General features: G+C 38.6%; 1 protein-coding gene across 1 annotated transcript; it reads left to right on the top strand.

Annotated features, from left to right (window-relative positions):
• Window positions 1–468: 468 nt before the first annotated feature.
• Window positions 469–13,602, top strand: PTCD2 (pentatricopeptide repeat domain 2; the record flags this gene model as incomplete). The annotated part of the gene is made up of 8 exons (XM_010183683.1): window positions 469–598; window positions 1,433–1,550; window positions 2,376–2,454; window positions 3,663–3,754; window positions 7,887–8,000; window positions 9,556–9,630; window positions 10,420–10,533; window positions 13,295–13,602. Coding segments are annotated over 8 exons (950 nt in total), but the record flags the coding sequence as incomplete, so codon positions are not given.
• Between the last annotated feature and the right edge of the window lie 4,996 nt (window positions 13,603–18,598).

Raw genomic sequence — 18,598 nt, forward strand, 5'->3', positions numbered from 1 at the left:
TAGTGGGTAGACAGGAACGGTTGGACATGATGATCTCAGAGGTCTTTTTCAACCGAGCGATTCTGTGACTCTGTGACTCTGTAACAGTGTTGAGTAGAAGTTCTTATGCTTGTTTGAATGCTGAGTGGGATTGTTTTTGTTGGTTTGCTTGCTTTTTAAAAAAAGAACATAATGCAGAAAATGTCACTTACAAAACTTACTCTTTAAAACCTCTGTATTACCTGATATATTCCATAACACACACAGTGAAGTTAAGTTCACAATAGGCATTTTCTTGGTTTTCCAAGTCTGACATGACTTCGTGGGTATACCTAAGCATGCTTGTCTATGAGAAGATTTATGCCTTTTTTTCTTAGTGAAAAAAACAAGCTTTCTGCTTCATTGTATCTCTATGCTTCAGGTTCCAAGTATGCAACACAGGTAATGGAATTGTCTATAGACTGCTGCTATAATGTGTTTTATTTTCAGATCCATATTTTAAGAGTATTAAAGAAAAATTAAAGACAGATGGAATTATTCTCAAAAATGAATTAAAAAAATTGCTGCATTTGTGTCAGACTTCATCTGATGTGGAACTAGCCAGAAAAGTTATTTACAGGTATTTTTAACAATCAAGGTAACACTCTTTTCTGTCTATTTTTTTGCTTATATTAGATCATCTCAGGTTATACCTGCAGTTGAGGGTTTGCCCTAATTCAGTGACTGTATACATAGTTAATCACTTAAACTAAGGCTGTATTTTCATTTGCTTTGGATCTTCCAACCCTTCAGAGACTCTATCATTAAAGAAGGGTCAAGCTACCTGAGCAAAGTGGTGTTCTACTATATGCAGAATGAATGGCGAGCCGCACAGAAATGTCATGTCTCAGCTGACAGGTAGTGGTGTTCTTAGTGGTGTTTTCCAGCCAAGACACACCTGGTTATAAACTGATCTGGACCCAGCAGTGACAGATCAGTAGGTTTTGTGAATGAAACCCTTCCAAACCATTGGAGTGTAGGAGCTATAAAGAAAAAGAGAGAAACACCGTATTTTTATCTTTTTATTTATTTTCAGTTTAAGAGAGAAAAAGTTGAGGTATTTTAAGAGGTACTCCTAAAACAGACTGCTGCAACTTCCTGTGCTATTGCTCTGTGAATAGAAGGTAAAGTAGCTGGGAATTTTCATGGCAGAGACCCGTTCTGTTACAAATGCAATGCAGGTTAGTTTACTGGACATAGAAGAGATTATATGCTACTACTTTAATTTATTAGTTTGATCAAAACAATATTTTTTTACATAAGATTACTTCTGTTATCTAAATGTTATTCGCTGATGCAGACAGAGAAGTGTGCCTCTGTCATTGCATGTACAAATCTTGCTGTATTTTAAAGCTGTTTTCCCGTGACAAATCCCATGCCTTGTGTGATTAACTTTTTTTGGTCTTTCCAATAGGTACCATGAACAGAATGGAATCACAGCCTTACATAATTTTAAATTTGGCCCCCTCTTTATGAGGTTATGTTACGAGCTGGATCTTGAAAGACCTGCAGTGGAACTTATCAAAGACCAGGTAATTCCCCTATATATTTTGAAAATATTGTTGTTGTTTTTATTATTAGTCAAATATGAGTAATTGCTATGCTATGCATGAGACTTGCATGAGCTCATAGACTTTAAAAATATGTGCTGCAGTAGCAAGGATGTCTATGACATTAATGTGAGGATGCAAATTATGTGGTTTTTATTTTTAAAATAGCAAAACAATAATTAAATGAAAACTAAATGCTGGTTTGATAACTTATTCTAATTCTGTGTAATTGCATTATTTGAACAAGAAGTATTGATTACAAAATAATTCCTCAAATGAACACAACTGATGCACGTTTTCCTGCATCCTGTGTTGCATTAGATCGTTCCTGGAAATGAACATTGCTGAGTTTTCACTCTGCTTGTCATCACTCTTGGCCTTGTGCTGATCTGTTCATCATTTGATATTGTGATCAGCAAAAAAATCTTTCCGTTTCATGGTGGTGGAACTTTACACTGAAGATACTGTTAATCAGCTGCAAGCTATATTTCTACTGAGCTTTTAGAGTTGCTATTAGTGACTTCTGCTTGCATTAACTCAGAGGTCACAATCGGTCATTAAAAAAATTATAGTGGGAATCTCTGGGAATGTTTTGTTTAATTTTAGTGAGCTTTTGACTGTTCTGAATCAGTCATAGTTTAGAGATTACTTGACAGAGGGACAGTCAGGGAACCCTGAGAATTAAATGTTGAACTTGTGAAGATGGGCTTATTCCAGTAAGAAGACCTGCTAAATGCTGTGTACAGTAAGAATGCTCACTGTCCTGACTTCCTTTACAGTTGCTCTGTTTGTGTGTTTCTTCTCCAGAACTTGCATGGTTTTTTCTCAGAAAGTACATCATTCCATATTTTGATGACTATGTTGTTTAAAAAGGGTCATTTTGAAAGTAAGTACTGTGTTTGCTAAGGCAAATGCCTTTTGAGAAGAATGCTTCTCACTGTAATTGTGTGTGCATAAATAAATACATGCATTTTTAGTGAATATTGCTGATTGTTTTATGGTTTTAGAAGGCCAAACATCATGTAAATCAGTGCAGATGTGAATGAGCTGCACTGTAGTGTGTAATGAAAAAGGAAGGCTGTATTTGTTTCATGCTTCCAGTGATATTCTTAACCATTCTCAGTTGCACAGAATTGTGATTATCCAGGGGAACTTGTTTCTTAAACCTTCTTCTCTGAAGGCTTAACTTCTCTTTGGTTTGTAATTTCTTCAAGCTTTTTGTTTTCTCTGTTCAAAGCTTGTTTTACGTGGTTTTTTGAGCAGTAAGTTCTTCAACAGGTTTTTTTGGTAGTTTTGCATTTGTGTCAGAGCAGGGAAGAGTACCCTTTTTCTTTTGATAACAAAACCAGACCGCAGTCTTCTCTTGATTTGTCTTACAAGTGTGCCCACATAGAGTGGCTACTGCAATATTTATGTCAAATGCTTAAGTTCAGTTTGGCCCTTTGTGAGGATAAGGGGAAATCATCTGACCTAGCTGAAAAGACCTTCCGTGAAAAAGTCTTAAATTGAGTATAGAGTAAGCTTTTCAACCAAATTCTTTCTGAAATTTGAAATTTATGGAAGACACAGCACATGGTCTCCTGATGTTTAGGAAATCTAAGTCCAGTGGTTGTCCTAAAAGTTGAGACTAAGCCACTGTAAAAATAACTAGATCAGAGCTTGAATGTAGTGTTGCGGTGTAAGGAAGCATGTGCATTTTTGAGGAGTTAAATAGTTTACTTAAAATGGTGGAAGGTTAAATCATGTGTTTAAAATGCTTGCTTTTTGGGCACTTACGAAGAATGAGAGTGGTTTTGTCAAGTATCTAGAATTTAGTTTTAGATTTGTATGAAAATAATAGAACAGTAAGGCTAGATGCTGCTGTAGATCAAAAACCTCCTTCCTGGGAAGAAATATTTATATCTCAACTGACTTTAAGTTAAACTTTTTGAAATATAATATTTAAAAAAAAACCAAACATATTTCAGTTTGTATTCCCATTTTGAAATAGACTTATTGAGCTCATGCCACATTGATTTATTTCTTTTTTCAGTTACATGTACGTAAATGTACAGCCATAAACTTGTGAGGTGAATAAAAATGTTTTTTTGATAGGTGCTTTGGAAGTTCTGGTAGAAATGAAAAAACAAGGTATACCTTTCAACAGAGAAACCTATTTACTTGCATTTGCAATATGCTACAAACTGGTAAGTATTTTCAATTTACATGATGAAAAAATATTCGAAATGCCTTCTCTATGTCTTCCTCTTTATTTGGATTTTAAATTTTCCATGTGTTCCCAGTCATAATTTCTTACCTAGTGCAAGTATTTTAGACGTACTAAAGTCCTAAATTGCTTCCTTGTGCACCTATATAGCTTCCCCTGCAAACAAATGTCACAAAGCAAATCTCTGAAAAATTATGTGGACATATGCACTAAGGAACAAATCTGATACAGCCTTTGATTAGCTGATAGTATTCTTTATCTGAAATCTGTGCATCTCTTCAGACTCTGTCCTGTGCTTGAGCCTCAATATTGGTTTTGTAGTCTGACTTCTTAAAGACACAAGGCATATATGGTGTGTTCTGTCGGACATCTTCCATCAATTTCTCCTTTCCAGGTAACCTTGAACCATTTCTGTGATTGCACCTGAATTTGACAAGGATTAGAGTTCTCAAAGGTTATCTTTTCCTACACGCCTGATCAAAATCAGCAGCTGAGTGGAGAAAAGAAACCTAAATGAATGCCTTCAGTAAATGACAGGCTGCCCCTTGAGCTTAACTGTATTTTTAGCCCAAAAAAGAGTATGAACACAGTAAGAAACTAGTAGGTTCTACAAGTGTTTCCCTAGCACTATTTCCCTTCTGTAGCAAAGTGAGATCCGCCAATTTTATTTCGATCTTCCTCTCCAGATTTGAATCCGTTTTGCAATTTGAAATATTCATATAGACCCTTCCCAAACTCAGAAGGAAAATCTTCCTCAGTTTCCCTGTGTTTTTAGGAAGGAAGGCACTAGTTGAAGAAAAATTACACCACTAGACTAAACTTCCTCAGGTTTCTCCATTAACCATACAATGAAACCAAGTGCATATGTGATAAAAAGTAGTTGACCTAGAATGGTAGCTCAACAGTAATTTTCATGTGATGGTTCTGAAATTCTCAGTTCCAAGGAGTTAGGGCTGCCTTTAAGTCAGGGGAAATCAAAATAGCTATGTGGCTTTGGTGTTTGGAGAGTGGGGCAGTAGACTATCTGCTGTTAAAAATAGCTAGAGATTGATGGTTACACTCAGTTTAGGGATTTTACCTGTTCTACATAGAAGGTGCTTTTTTCAGAAAGTTATGAATGTACAAAGACTCTGACACTATGCTACAATGCAAGTTAATAAGCTGGTGTTTGCTACTAGCATCTACTGAGGCAACACTTGTCACTTCAGGTTTTCTCCTTGGTCTATACTTTGCCTGTTTAGGTAAAGACATGCACAAAAACCTACTGTGTTTATCTGGGGTGTCCTTGACTCCCTCTGCCGTAGGTTCTTCCCTAAAATCTTTACATAGTTCTTTCCATGGTCTGCTGTCAGAGGACTTGGATCCATGGCAGGAAATCCAGGAAAAGGTTGCTGAGATTTCTGGTTTGTGTTTTCAATACAGAATCTGGCCAACTATTACTCGTTTAGCGAATTGATAAAATTAGAAGGGAAATTATTCTGAACTGTCACCCAGTTGTTTTAACAGCTGCTATAAATTTGGGGGGTTTTCTTCATTAAGATTAAATACTATAAATAAGGGAATAAGCTGTAGTATCCCTTTATGAACTAAAATGGATTGGGTGGAGCTCTTTCAAAAGCTTAATCTGTTGATTCAGGTGTTAATGGTAGGAGGAGAAACCATGAAGCTCAGAAGTGTTTTTGCTAGTGATACTACATAATAAACTTTAGAAAAAAATCTTGAAGGGAATTATCTTCAAGATGCACTACTTGAATACTGGAAATAGTGGTGCTGGTGTCATTAAGAGCAGTGCTGGATTTATACCAAGTTAGTTCTTGGTTTCTTTTGAATACCCATGCCAAAGACCAGTACAGAAAAATGTACAGGGCTTAAAGCTCAGATTATTGCTAGTGGATAAAAAAATGAATTAGTGTTTAATCCTTGTACAGAAGTGTTTTAGAGGTCAACTTTAAAACACTTCTGTGATGTCTGAATCATTATAAGACACTGCTATCCTTTAAGGTGACAGATCGTCCTTCTTTTAGTGCAGGAAAGGGCTGTAGGCCTTTTGATGGTGTTGTGGTTTAGGCCCAGCCAGCAAATGAGTGCCACATGGCCACTTGCTTACTCTTCCTCTTGTTGGGATGGGGAAGAGAAAATATTACAAAAGGCTTATGGGTCAAAACATAGACAGGGAGGGATCACTCACCCAGTTATGGTCACAGGCAAAGAAGATTTGATCTGGTGAAAAAAAGAAATAATTAGTTAACAATCAAAACAAGAGTAGGATAATGAGAGACAAAACCAGATCTTAAAAACACCTTCAGCCCACCCCTCCCTTCTTCCCAGGCTCAACTTTACTTCTGATTTCTCTACCTTCTCCCCTCCAACAGCACAGGAGGACAGGGAATGGGGGTTGCAGTCAGTCTGTCACACATTGTTACTCCTTCCTCTCCAGGGGGAGTACTCCTCACACTCTTCCCCTGCTCCAGCATGGGGTCCCTCCCACAGGAGACAGTCCTCCACAAACTTCTCAAATGTGACTTCTTCTCACAGGCTGCAGTTCTTCACAAACTGCTTCAGCATGGGTCCTTTCTGTGGAAGGCAGTCCTTCCCACAGACTGCTCCAGCACGGACTTCTCTGGGACTCATGGTCTTCTTCACGTGCAGCCACCTGCTCTGGCATGGGGTTCTCCATGGGCTGTAGGTGGATATCTACTCCACTGTTAACCTTCATGGGTTGCAGGAGAACAGCCTGCCACCTCACCACATGCTGAAGGGGAACCTCTCCTCTGGCACACCTCATCCCCATGCTTTTCTCACTGGCCTTGCTGTCTGTGTAGTTTTTTTCTCTCCCATCCCACTCCTCTATCCACTGCAAGTTCCCTGCTCTGGCACCTGAAGAGCTCCTGGCTCTTGGGCTGAACCAGCCAAACCCTGTCAGCAGCTGGAGCCATGCCACCTGCCCCCTCCATCCACTGTGCCTCTCTTAAATACATTACCACAGAGGCGCTCCCACTTCCGTTGATTGGCTCAGCCTTGGCAGGTCCGACCTGGCGCTGGGGAAGCTTCTAGCAGCTTCGTGCAGGGCCCACCTCTGTAGCCTCTCCACTGCTGCCAAAACCCCACCACAAAAACCCAGTGCAGATGACAACAAAATGTTTGTGTAATAGTAATCTGTCTTATGCTGGTCAGAATGTTTCTAAATTTTCATATAACGTCTTAAGCCTCAAGTTGCACATGTGGTTTAGAAGGTATTCTCACAAGCTATGCAGACCATTCAGCAGTGGCATGGAAAAGCATCCTGTAAACCCTACCCCTTAAATCATGGCCAGTATTTTGCAGGAATGACACTTTGAACAGTAGGAACAGAAATCAACACCAAATACTAGGAAGGAATATGAAGGCTCTTATCCGTATTTGTGGTACCACTTGTTACAGAACCTTCCTGCTTCCAGTTTTTAAGTTTGGCAAGTTTTATTTTGTTTGGGCTCCAGTCAGCTCTACTCATCATTTCCAGTGTGAGAAGCATAGTTTTGAGAGTTGATTGGTTATGAGACAACACACAGGTATAGTCCCAGCAATATTGCAACCTTTCCTTGTTGAAGAACAGGCTAATGTCTAAGCTATCAGAATACATACTTTGGAAACATCTTACAAGATTTAATCCATAAGAGGGGCTAAAAATTGCTGATTGTTCTGATTTGCACATACACAGGTTTCTTACTACCTAATGTAGCTTTTAGAAGAAAGTAAGGAGAAAAATCATTTTCCTTCCTGATTTGGGAATGATTGGAAAGCAAAGTGGCTGTTGGTTTTAGCATACTGCCAGGATTGTTTTCTCTCCTGTAGAAGCCAAAACAGTTAGACAACTACAAGGTGTAGTTATTAAGATAAAGGAAGTTACTTTTGCCCTCTCCTGAACTCTGTGCCTTTGAGTATGATATTTTGATGTTGTGTTTCTGAAGAAGTGCTGCACACAATCTACTTGGCTGGGTTCAGATATGGATGGCTTTGGTGATCATACAGTATGTTGACTTCTGAATGCCTTCTGGATGTGATTGCAATTGCCTACAGTCGTGTCAGATGGCAAGAATAACTAAGTGCAACTTAAGTTTGAAATTTCTATGCAGGACAACCTGGAGTCTTGCAAAATCTCTGCAAAACTGCTTGAAGAAGCACAGCTTAAAGGTGACACATTACCACTGCGAGCATTCTGCTTTGCCATGGCAACTGCTTTGAAGCAGGTACAGTACCTTTTGCTTTGATTTGTGCCTGAATCTCTAGTTCTATTGTAGGCTAGTCAGTGAAAGAAAGCTAAGGTAGAGGAAGCACAACTGATCTATGTAGTAACTTCAAGTAGTAGAACTTTTAGGCCCCCAAAAGAGTAGAATTATAGACAACTCCCACACAAAGCAAATGTGAAAATTCTGAAATGTAAATGAGTCTTGAGTCTAATGCACAGGTATTTTGTCCTAGTAACAATGCCATATAGAATACTCTCTTTTAGAAAATGAGAGTTGGGCCAGCAGGTTAGGTGTAACCATGGACCCAGTCCTGCAGATACTGCTATTTGGTAATAGTTTCCTTGATACAGAATTAAAATTATAATTTAAAGTGTTTGCACAATCAGCTTTTTAAAATGTTTATAGTGGTAGGCAAGCTCAAAGGCTATGGTGTGTATTGCTCTACAGCCTGGCAGATGGCCTGTCTTTCTCCACAACATGTTGCTTCAGGGGAAGGTTTTCATACACCTCATGGGCCTAAGCACTGATATGAAGAGTATCTGAGGCAGTACAGGTTGAATTAATAAGCAGTAGAATAACAATTAGGGAATTCTAAAGTCTAGTTTAGAATTTTCTCCGCCATTGATTTGTGCATAGAGTTTGAGGAAATTCTGAACCTTCTCTGTTTCATATCTAAGCAGAGGTTAGAGTAACTGTAAGAGTTTGTGATTTGATGTTGTTTACAGATTTTAATTCTAATTCTACTTAATTTAGTAGAATTGTTAAAATTTTCTTATGCCCTCTGTGGTCTTTCTTGCACTGTCTCTGTAAACAATAGCATCAAAATTAATTTATTCATATGCGTGATGGCATGACAGGGCTTCTCATTAGCAATGAGGTTAAAAAACAAAATCTCTGTCTCTGAAACAACATGAAATGTCCTTGATGCTGTTGCTTTATGTAAAAAATCAGTTAAAATTCTTGTTTTGCAAACAGTATAATGTGTCACATTACACTTAAATATTCCTTAAGCTGCATGATCTTTGACACTACATCTTGCTGTAAGATGTTTCTTGATCCCAGGTAACAGTGATTGGTCTAGTAAACATCAGTGTAACATTTACTGTCTATACAAATCAGTTTATGACATATATAGAGTCCTGTAGATGTGTATGTCCAAATGGTTAAAAGTGCTGGGCAGGATAAATGCCACATTAACATATGCTGCACATCTCTTTAAGTACTCTGACATGTGCCAAACTGAGCACGTGTGTAGATTTTTTATCTTTTAGGTGCTCTCATGCTCAGTGTTGGTTACATACCCTTTTCCTTGTGATCTGAGGCAGGGGGTACTGTCTGATGTGTTAATGATCCAGGTGATATGGGAACTCCAGTGGGGGTATTCCTTTCACAGACTGAATGTTGTTTGGAGTCTGTGGGTCGTGGTGAAGGGATTCTAGATGCTGGTTTGTGATTCGCTGAAAAGTTGTGAAAGACTTATTTTTCTTGAACTTTTACTGTGAAAGCGTGTCACGTGTTTAACCATACTTTTTTATTTTTTATGATTCCTCCCTAGAATGATGTAGCACAAGCCAAATTTTATTGTTCCCAGATAATGAAAGCAAAGAACAAACTATACGATAATCTTAAAGTAAGTATACTTGCTTTCCAGTAGAATCTTGCAGAGAGGTATGCTATACTGGACAAAAACTCCCATGTGCAAAGTAAGAGAATGCCAGCTTCCTAGTAACACAAGTGTGTATCAGTGCTGTTGCCAAACTTGGTTTTGAGCCAACAGACAATTTCTGTCAGTTGGGTGAGTTACATTCTGAACTGTTAACACCCTTCCCCCATTTTTAAAAATAATTTGCTATATATATATATGGGAATGAAAAGTAGACCAGTCCTAAACCTGTGAGTATAGACTTGTGAACAATTTCTAATTATGACATTGTGACTTTTTGCTTTCTTGCTACAAGAGATTTAAAAAACAGCTCCAAGTAAATGCCCATCTTAGCTGTGCTCTGCCCACTTCAGGTCTCCTTTGGCCCTATGAGCCTTAATGACATATGTACATATAGGGTTTTTTCTTCAATTGCATATTCTACAACCTGACAGAAAGTCTACTGCATGTGCCCTGTAAGTGACCTCTTTAAGCTATGGAAGAAATCACTGTATTTAAGAACAGCTAACACTGCTCTATCAGAGGAGCTCTGCCTCCAGGCTTACCCTTCCTTTCAAGGTCCCAGCTGTAAAAAAACCCCAGACATCTGTGGAAATTCATAATTCCTTCTGCTTTCTTCATGATCTATAGATTTTTATCTGCACAGTGTCTGGGAATAAATTTTGTCCTGCTTTGCTCTTCCTCAACACTTTTTAAAAAAATTGCAATCTGGTGTTAAGTACTATTTGTGTGGTGTGGTTTTATTTTATTTTTAAGGTTCTTGTCCAGCTCAGATCTGGTTTGCTAGAAGAAGTAATAAAAACATTAGAGGCAGCAGTGGAAGTAGATACTCCTCCCTTTGTGAAAAAGGTCGAGTTTTCTGAGCAGGTGGTAAGTACACAGTAGTGAGAGGAGAAGGTCCATGGTGCTTGGCTGAGCCACAATGACAGTGGTTCAGCTACAGAACTTCAGGTGCCTTACTTTACCCTACTGAAGTTGTTTGAATGCGGGTATATTCAGATGCCAAAGCAGCTGGCTGGCTTTCTGTACTGTTGGACAAAGCACTTCACTGTCCACTTCCCTTTTTTATTGTGGATCTTGCTCTTAGGAGCTCAAGTTTCATAGAAATGCATTGGGTTGGTCAAAATGTAATTGTGCTTTTTTCTGACTAAATGAAAGGAAAATTTTTTGTTGGAAAGAAAAGATTTATTAAACAATATATTGTCCATTTTGTTAAATTACCTTCTGTCATCTTTCAGGCAACTTCATGATGCCGCACTTTAAAAAGTTACTCGATTTTTTTGGCAAAAAACAGTTCCAAGAATGATTTGATATGCTCATCAGCAGTGAAAGTTTTACTATTCAAGGTGTAACAAAGGGTAGTCTGATGGTGCCAGGTCTGGCAAATACGGTGGATGTAGTAACACATCCCATCAACAATTTTTGACGAGTGACCAAACTTGTATGTGGTCTAGCGTTATCATGGCTAAACCCAAAATCTTTGTGATTCACCAATTCTTGATGCTTCTGTTTGACGGCATAATTTCATTTCTCCGGTTGATGACAGTACACATCCAAGTTAATGATCTGGTTCCTTGGAAGCAATGCAAAATACACAATACTGTTGAAATCCCACCAGACTGACAGCATCACCTTCTTTTGGTGAATATCTGCTTTTGAAGTGCTTTGAGCTGGTTCATCACACTTGCTCCATGATCTTTTTTGTTCATAGTTGTTGTAGACAATCCATTTTTCATTGCCTGTCCTTATGCATTTCAAAACTTGATCATTTTCTTCATGTTTCCAGAGAGAATCGCAGGTGTCAGTGTGCTTACTGAGATGAATGTCTTTGAGCTCATGTGGTACTCAAATATCGAGCTTCCTAATGTATCCAAGTTGTTTTAAGTGGTTTTCAGTGCTTGATTTCTATATGTTCAGATTATCAGCCATCTTCTGTGTTGTTTAATGCCAGTTAGATTTGATCAATGCCTTTATTTGATTGTTATCACCACGCCTTCCTGAGCATGGTGCATCTTTAACACCAAAATCTCTGCCATGGAAGTTAGCAAACAAATTCTGTCACTGCCGTAGTTTTAAGTCATCTTCACCATACACATCTCATAACTTTTTATGAGCTTGCACAGCGGTTTTTACTTTTTGAAAGTAACACAGCAAAATATCACAAAATTGTTCCTTTTGATTTTCCGTTTTTAAATTGATGCCAAATAAATAATTATTAATGAAATGAACCATTTTCTAAAACAAGCTTGAACTGTCAGCTGTCAAGTTACATAATGAATTTGCAGTTTAAAATTAAGTCAGTTGCATTTCAAAACATGTATGTCCATCCAGCCAAACTTTGGTGAAGCTTTCCCTAGTGGCGTTAAATAATTTAATCTCTTGCCTTCTCTCTTTTACAGTGAAAAATAGCTTTCACGATCTTGATCTCCAAGATCTGAAGCTTCACAGAATCACAGAATCTTAGGAGTTGGAAGGGACCTTGAAAGATCACCCAGTCCAACCCCCCTGCCAGAGCAGGATCACCTAGACTGGGTCACACAGAAACGCGTCCAGGCAGGTTTTGAATGTCTCCAGAGAAGGAGACTCCACAACCTCTCTGGGCAGCCTGGTCCAGTGCTCTGTCACCCTTACAGTAAAAAGTTTTTGCTTATATTCAGGTTGAACCTCCTATGCTCCAGCTTGCACCCATTGCCCCTTGTCCTGTCATTGGCTGTCACTGAGAAGAGCCTGGCTCCTTCCTCCTGACTCTTGCCCTTCAGGGCACATACGTACTCTTATCAGCTTGGCAGCATTGCTTCTGCTTTTCCTGAAACTTATTAGTGTATTAATTTTTAATATGTCTATAGAACAAGATATTTTAAGACTGTATTCATAATTAAATACCCTTTCACTGCTGCCTATTAAACATAATGAATAACTAATATGTAAAACAACAAATACTAGGTAGAAAGGGGCATACATTTCAAACCATAGCCCATGTATATAAACTGCTATGTTCAAAAGATATGTTTTAAGCAGCATTTAATTTTGTAAATTCATTGCAATAAATGTTGCATGTGTCAATGTTGTATTTTGATTTCGTTTGGCAGATTTGTAACAGTTCCTAAGAATAATAAGCATTTGTACTAACCCCTTGCTTCCACAAAATGTTATTGATCAGTAAAAATGTTTAAGGTATTTACTTGTACTTGAGCTCATACTCTGTGTATTGCATACAGAACTTGTCATTGTTCAGTAGTCGGACTTCTATTGATTTGTACTGTACATTTAGTGTGTTATATAATAATGATTAGAATTGTGCTGATCTGGAAAATAGATTCCAGGAAGAAATTATGTTTCCTAGATTTAAATAGAAAATAATTGTGTTTGTCTGTACTAGGACTGAAAATACGACTGTACAACTTTAAGGAAGTTTTAAATCTAATAAACTCTCTCTAATAGGTATCCAGTGCATTTCCACCACTGTCTGGTGATGTATAACATGTTCTGTTTAAAGTCCTCCTCTTATAAGTCATTGCATTAGCCACTTATCTTACACTGTGTACTTTTTTTTCTTTGAGTGTTTGCTTGTCTTCAATATGGTGATTGAATGAGACCGTCACTTGCTAAACTATCTTTTTTTCCTCCTTAGCTGGCTACAGTCAGGGAAAAGATGGAAGAGAACCCTGACCTCTCTGCCAAATTAGGATGTATTTATACAAAACTACAGGCTTCAGGACGGATAACCATGTGCACGCTGGAAGACATGCTTTTCCAGATTCCTAATTCAAAGAAGACCCCTGCAAAGGTTTTACATCAGAAGCAATTTGGCTGTCAGACTGCTAAACTTACCCTTCAGTCAAGTCTATTGTTGGAGTAGTTCAATATTTGATGACAGACTGAGCTGCTGTTAGCATCTCTTAGAAACCAGGTTCAAATAAAATGTCATCTCCCCTCCTCCACAGTGAGGAATTGGTTTAAGTTCTTTGTGTGAAACTGCATTTTAAATATGGATTGCGTAGCTTCCGTATTTCAATTTTGATGCTAAAACCAAGCTGCAGTGGTGGGTATTGTGTGCTCTTCATAGAATGGTATGAAAGTTTTCCCCAGGCACTTAAATCAGGGTTTTCCTATGCTAAATGTCCTGATGGAAGTAAACAAAATAGTATGTGTATCTGGCCTCATTTCTGTGGTTCATGAGAAGGAAATTCAGTCTTCATTAGATGTACTGTATTAGTATGTTTTCTCATATAAAATGGAATCATGGAAATGCTGTGGGAGGTACCATGGTAACCTGCTGGTTGTTTTCTCATTTGAAAGAGATACCTGAACAAAAGTCAGAGTCTCAGAGATAGTAGCTCCACATATTGCTTCCTTCAAATTCTCTGATATTAAGCCCCCAAGATAAGCAGCTCTTGATACAAATTTGCAACGAAGTCCTAATGAGTTTCTTAGATGAAGTACAATCAGTTTTTTAGACTAGAATTATCTGTCATCTGCATAATTCACTCACACATAGAGCAAGTGATCATAAAAAGAGTACTATGAAGCTTCATGTCAACCAAGCTTTAATGCCTCCAGGCCAAATGTGCTTGGTTCTGGTAATAAAAAGCTGTAATTATGAGTCCTGTATACTCAAAGATCTTTTATAATTCACTATCCAGAACAGAAGGAACAGGAAACAGCTGTACCGTGGCTGACACAGGTACTTTGGGTTTGCTTGTGCGTATAGAGTGATGAGTCTGTTGGTATTGAACTTTGCAGTCCTGTGAGCGGAAGACTAGGTGGAGCACAGCTTGGTAGTCTCTAAGTTGGGCTGCCTTATTTCTCCTTTGGCTTCTGCTCTTTTCAATTTTAGTTTTAATGTTGTTTTTCCGCCCCACCCCAAGCAAATGTCAGAACTCCAAGGATTCTGTGAATGAAGCTGCCTGTGTCTTTGTTTCATCAGTTCTATCACCTGGTGGCCCCTCCCTGGCTGAGAAGGGGAATCAAAAAGAAAGAGAGACCTGTGGGTTGAAATGAAAAGAGATTTAATTAAATAAGAAGAAACAAATATTAACACTAGTATAGAACACACAAAGTTATACTCGGCCTGTATAGGGGTTGCAAGCTGTGTGTTCAGAGCAGCAAATGCTACATAGCAAACACCATGAATGCTACAGCTCCAGTAAAAGCATGATGATAACAACGAGGAGGAGAGTAGGCCTTAGGAACAGAATGACAAATGAGACCAGCTGGGAATGGTGGCTGTCAAGGAAAAAGAACCATTCCCAGCAAACGCCCCTGTTCATAGTAAGTGTGACAGTTATGGTGTGGAATAGTTCTGTTGGGTCATCTGCTCTGGCTTTTGCTCCTCTAGCTCCTGCACCCGGCTAACTTGAAATCACTGAGGACCTTGATCATAATGGCAACCTGCACGCCATGGCTGGCCACAAATGAAAACAAAAGATTCCCACTGAATCAAGTGTTGCAGTCTTCTCAAAAAATGCAGCTTCCCTGTATAAAAAACTGATTTTATCACAGAATCACAGAATCACTCGGTTGGAAAAGACCTCTGAGATCATCATGTCCAACCGTTCCTGTCTACCCACTAAACCATATCCTTAAGTACCTTACGATTCTCTCTCAGTGAAACCAGGACAGTATTCTGTAAGAAACTTTGTTGAAGCAAGTGAGTTGTGTGGAGAAACAAGACTCCATCCATGCAGAAATACATTTTTAGCCATCAAAGCAAATGTGGCTACAGCAGGTCAGAGATTTCCTTCTGAGGCTTTAACACTGTAACTCACTTCTGTCACTAATGTGTCTTGTTAATACTAAAGTGCACAAAACTTACACAGTGCATGGAATTTCATGCAAGTGTAAGTGAAGAACAATTTGACATTTGTATCACTTCTTTGTGAAATATGAGCAAACTTTTTATGAGTGGTTGCATAGGTTGAAGTACTACATTGGTGTAAGAACACAACTAATAACTTGTTCTGTAATGTGTAGCACGTAATTGTACACATAATTCAGGAGTACATGTTTTTAGCAATTTTCTCTGAATTGGAAATTCTTTCAACACTTGCAATACAATATAGATGCATAAGTAGTTCTCAATCTTTTCTCCACAAATAAATTTGATTCAGGATTTTTAAAGACTGCTTGCAGCATGTCAAGGACTAGTGTCATGAAAATTAAAGGAGTGGACTACTCTTCAATCTACTCAGGTGGTACTATCAAGTACTTCCATTTACTCAGGTGGTACTACATTTTCACAGGCAAAGGAAGAGAGTTTGACCCATTTAGACTGTTTACATATCAAATACAGAAGTTCGATTCTGTTTAATTTCCTTATTTGACACTTTCAACCTTGTATTAATTGCAAGAAGTTTGTTCATCCTAGGACTGAGATGCACATGTTTGGTTGGTTGTTTTACTCTGAATTGGTTAGTTTCCTGTATGAGGCTGTATCATCCCTGCTATTAGAACTGTCAATATAGCTGATGTTTTCCATTCGTTGTTCTCTTGACTACTTGTTTTCTTGAGGCTGACTTACTCAACTATTATGAAATGGGGGGCTTGTAGTTTAGGGCTAGGGTCTAGGTAAAACCTAGCAATCACGTAACCAAGGAATTGAATAGCTTATAGAAATTAATTGGAAACTGAGGTTAGCAGGCATATAACTAACAATAGGGTATTGAATAAGGGAAACGAAGTATAGAGAAATAGAAACTGAAGCAGCCTAAAAACCAGATAAAACCGACTCTGTGACTTGGAGAAGTTCCAGAAGCATGTGCCAAAAGAAAGTTATGGGAGTTCAACATGATGAAGACTCCTTACTTCATCCCTCATACCTCAGCCCATGACCACCAGGAGGCACTGCGCAGGCGCGACTGGGAGGAGAAGAAGGTGGAGCACATGCAAAGGACTTCTTGGAAAAGGACTGCCTTTTCGGGGAAAGGTTATGAATATGTATAGGCGCTTAATGAATAGGCAATATGTTACTGTATAAAATCAAGGGAAATTGCTGTTTTAGGTGCACACGTCTTCGGAGGAGTTATCCCCCGTGTGCTCACGCATGGAATAAACATCCCTACTTTACAACCTTACGGGTTGTGGAGTCCTTTTCCGTGAGTCAGTTATATTGATAATTTGTTTTAAAGAAACACCATTTGTTTGTCTAGAGAGAGATGGGGGATGCCTTTAAATAACTAAAAACAGTGGAAAAAGAAAGTGACCCAAGAAGGATTAAAGAATAGATTCAAATAAATACACATAAAATTCAGACAATTAAACATTAAAATACTGAAGGTTACTCTGTAAGTGTTGTAGAAGGCGGGTAACATCCTCCTTTAGGAAAAAAGACATGAGGAAAGAGCAACTTTATGCAGCTGATTTCAAACAAAGTCTAATTTGTTTAACTCAAGTTGCACAGAGGTTTGTTAATCGAGAAATGGTTTTAAATGTGTATTTATAAATTTACCTTCTAGTGCATTAAGGTCTTGAGGACACTGGCTTTTGTGCAGAAGAGTCTTTAATCACAAGCTTAGTTTAGTGTATTCAGGTGTGGTTTGCTTCTGGTTTCCCAGTGCCCAAGATCAGGAAACCAAACCTGTCTAAAGTTAAGTAAATACTTAGGGGTTTGCTGGGTCAGAGTGGCTGGAATATCAAGGGCTGAGTTACTATAGAACGTATTTTGGAGACAGCCTCAGAGAACAGGATGTGCACTATGTTACTGCAGCCAGTGGAATAATCGCACTTTGCTTATGTAGAGTTTTAGTCAAGGGTGAACCTTGAAATTAAAGAGAAGCTAACACTGTGAAATTCAATTAATACACCTGTGTGTGAGAGAGAGAGCAATCTGGCAACAACAAGGCATTCACGCTTCAAAGTGAATTGCTGCGTTTTCTTCTAGGTTTCACTGCAGGAGACTCCTGTAGGAAATGCTGCTTAAAGCTTTATGTACTAAGCTACTCGGATGAGGATCTGAGGGCTCTTTTGGGTACTGTTATGAGGCAAAGGATTGCTGTTTATCAGATTCAACTATTCTTCCTGCAATAACACGAAACATGGGTTTTGTGCATGTCCTTGCACTCCAGCAGCTTTTTGGAGCAGTGGTCCAGGAGACAGCAGGTGGCGTTTCCTGATCACACTTTCCTACCGACAAGGTTTCCTTTTACCTGCAGTGTCAGTTACGTACAGGCAGGGCAGAATGAACGATTTGCCCTTTGTTTAATGCATGCCATCTCAAAATGGAAAATCTGGGAATTAGTCAGCAGCCTCGAATGACTGGTGATGGGCATAGACTGCAAACCGATAGATCTACAGCATTTAATTTGAAACTGCATTTATCAAAACAACCCATCTTTGCCAATGACCACAATGCTTTTTTTCACAGTATTCTGTGGAAATACTAATCAATGACCCAGAAGACAGGCTAGCGCACCAGTATTTCTAGAGCATCAATGACAATTATAAAGGATTACTTTGCCATTCCTTTAAGAAGAATTTAGGCACCTTTTCCAACTTGAATTGTAAAAGCGTCTATTTTTACAATTACATGGGATCTGGATTGCGTGCAGTCTTTAAAGCACTGATACTCCTCTGCTATAGGTGCTTCTGCTTTTCTCCATGGGTTAATACTTCTTTATTTTTTTGTATTCCTATCCACAAGCATCTTGAGTCTTAGTAAGGAAAGATCACTTCCTCTGTGCTATTCCCAAGTTAATTTTCTGCTTCAAAACAATAAAAATGAAGATGAAAGGCGTTGCAGAGAAACTCAGGAATTCCTTCAGGCTGCAAGAAGAGTTTCTGCATATTTAATGAACTTTACACACAGGTTTAAATAACTTCTGAAACAAAGACTTGTTAGAACTTTGCAGCAGTATGGAAAGTAGGAAGACCTATGATGTATAGGTCTAGAACTTTTAGACTTTAGGTTTGCTTCTGCCCCCCTTCTCCCCACCCCACC

The sequence above is a fragment of the Mesitornis unicolor genome, unplaced genomic scaffold (assembly GCF_000695765.1).
Source record: "Mesitornis unicolor isolate BGI_N332 unplaced genomic scaffold, ASM69576v1 scaffold14124, whole genome shotgun sequence".
Taxonomy (NCBI): domain Eukaryota; kingdom Metazoa; phylum Chordata; class Aves; order Mesitornithiformes; family Mesitornithidae; genus Mesitornis; species Mesitornis unicolor.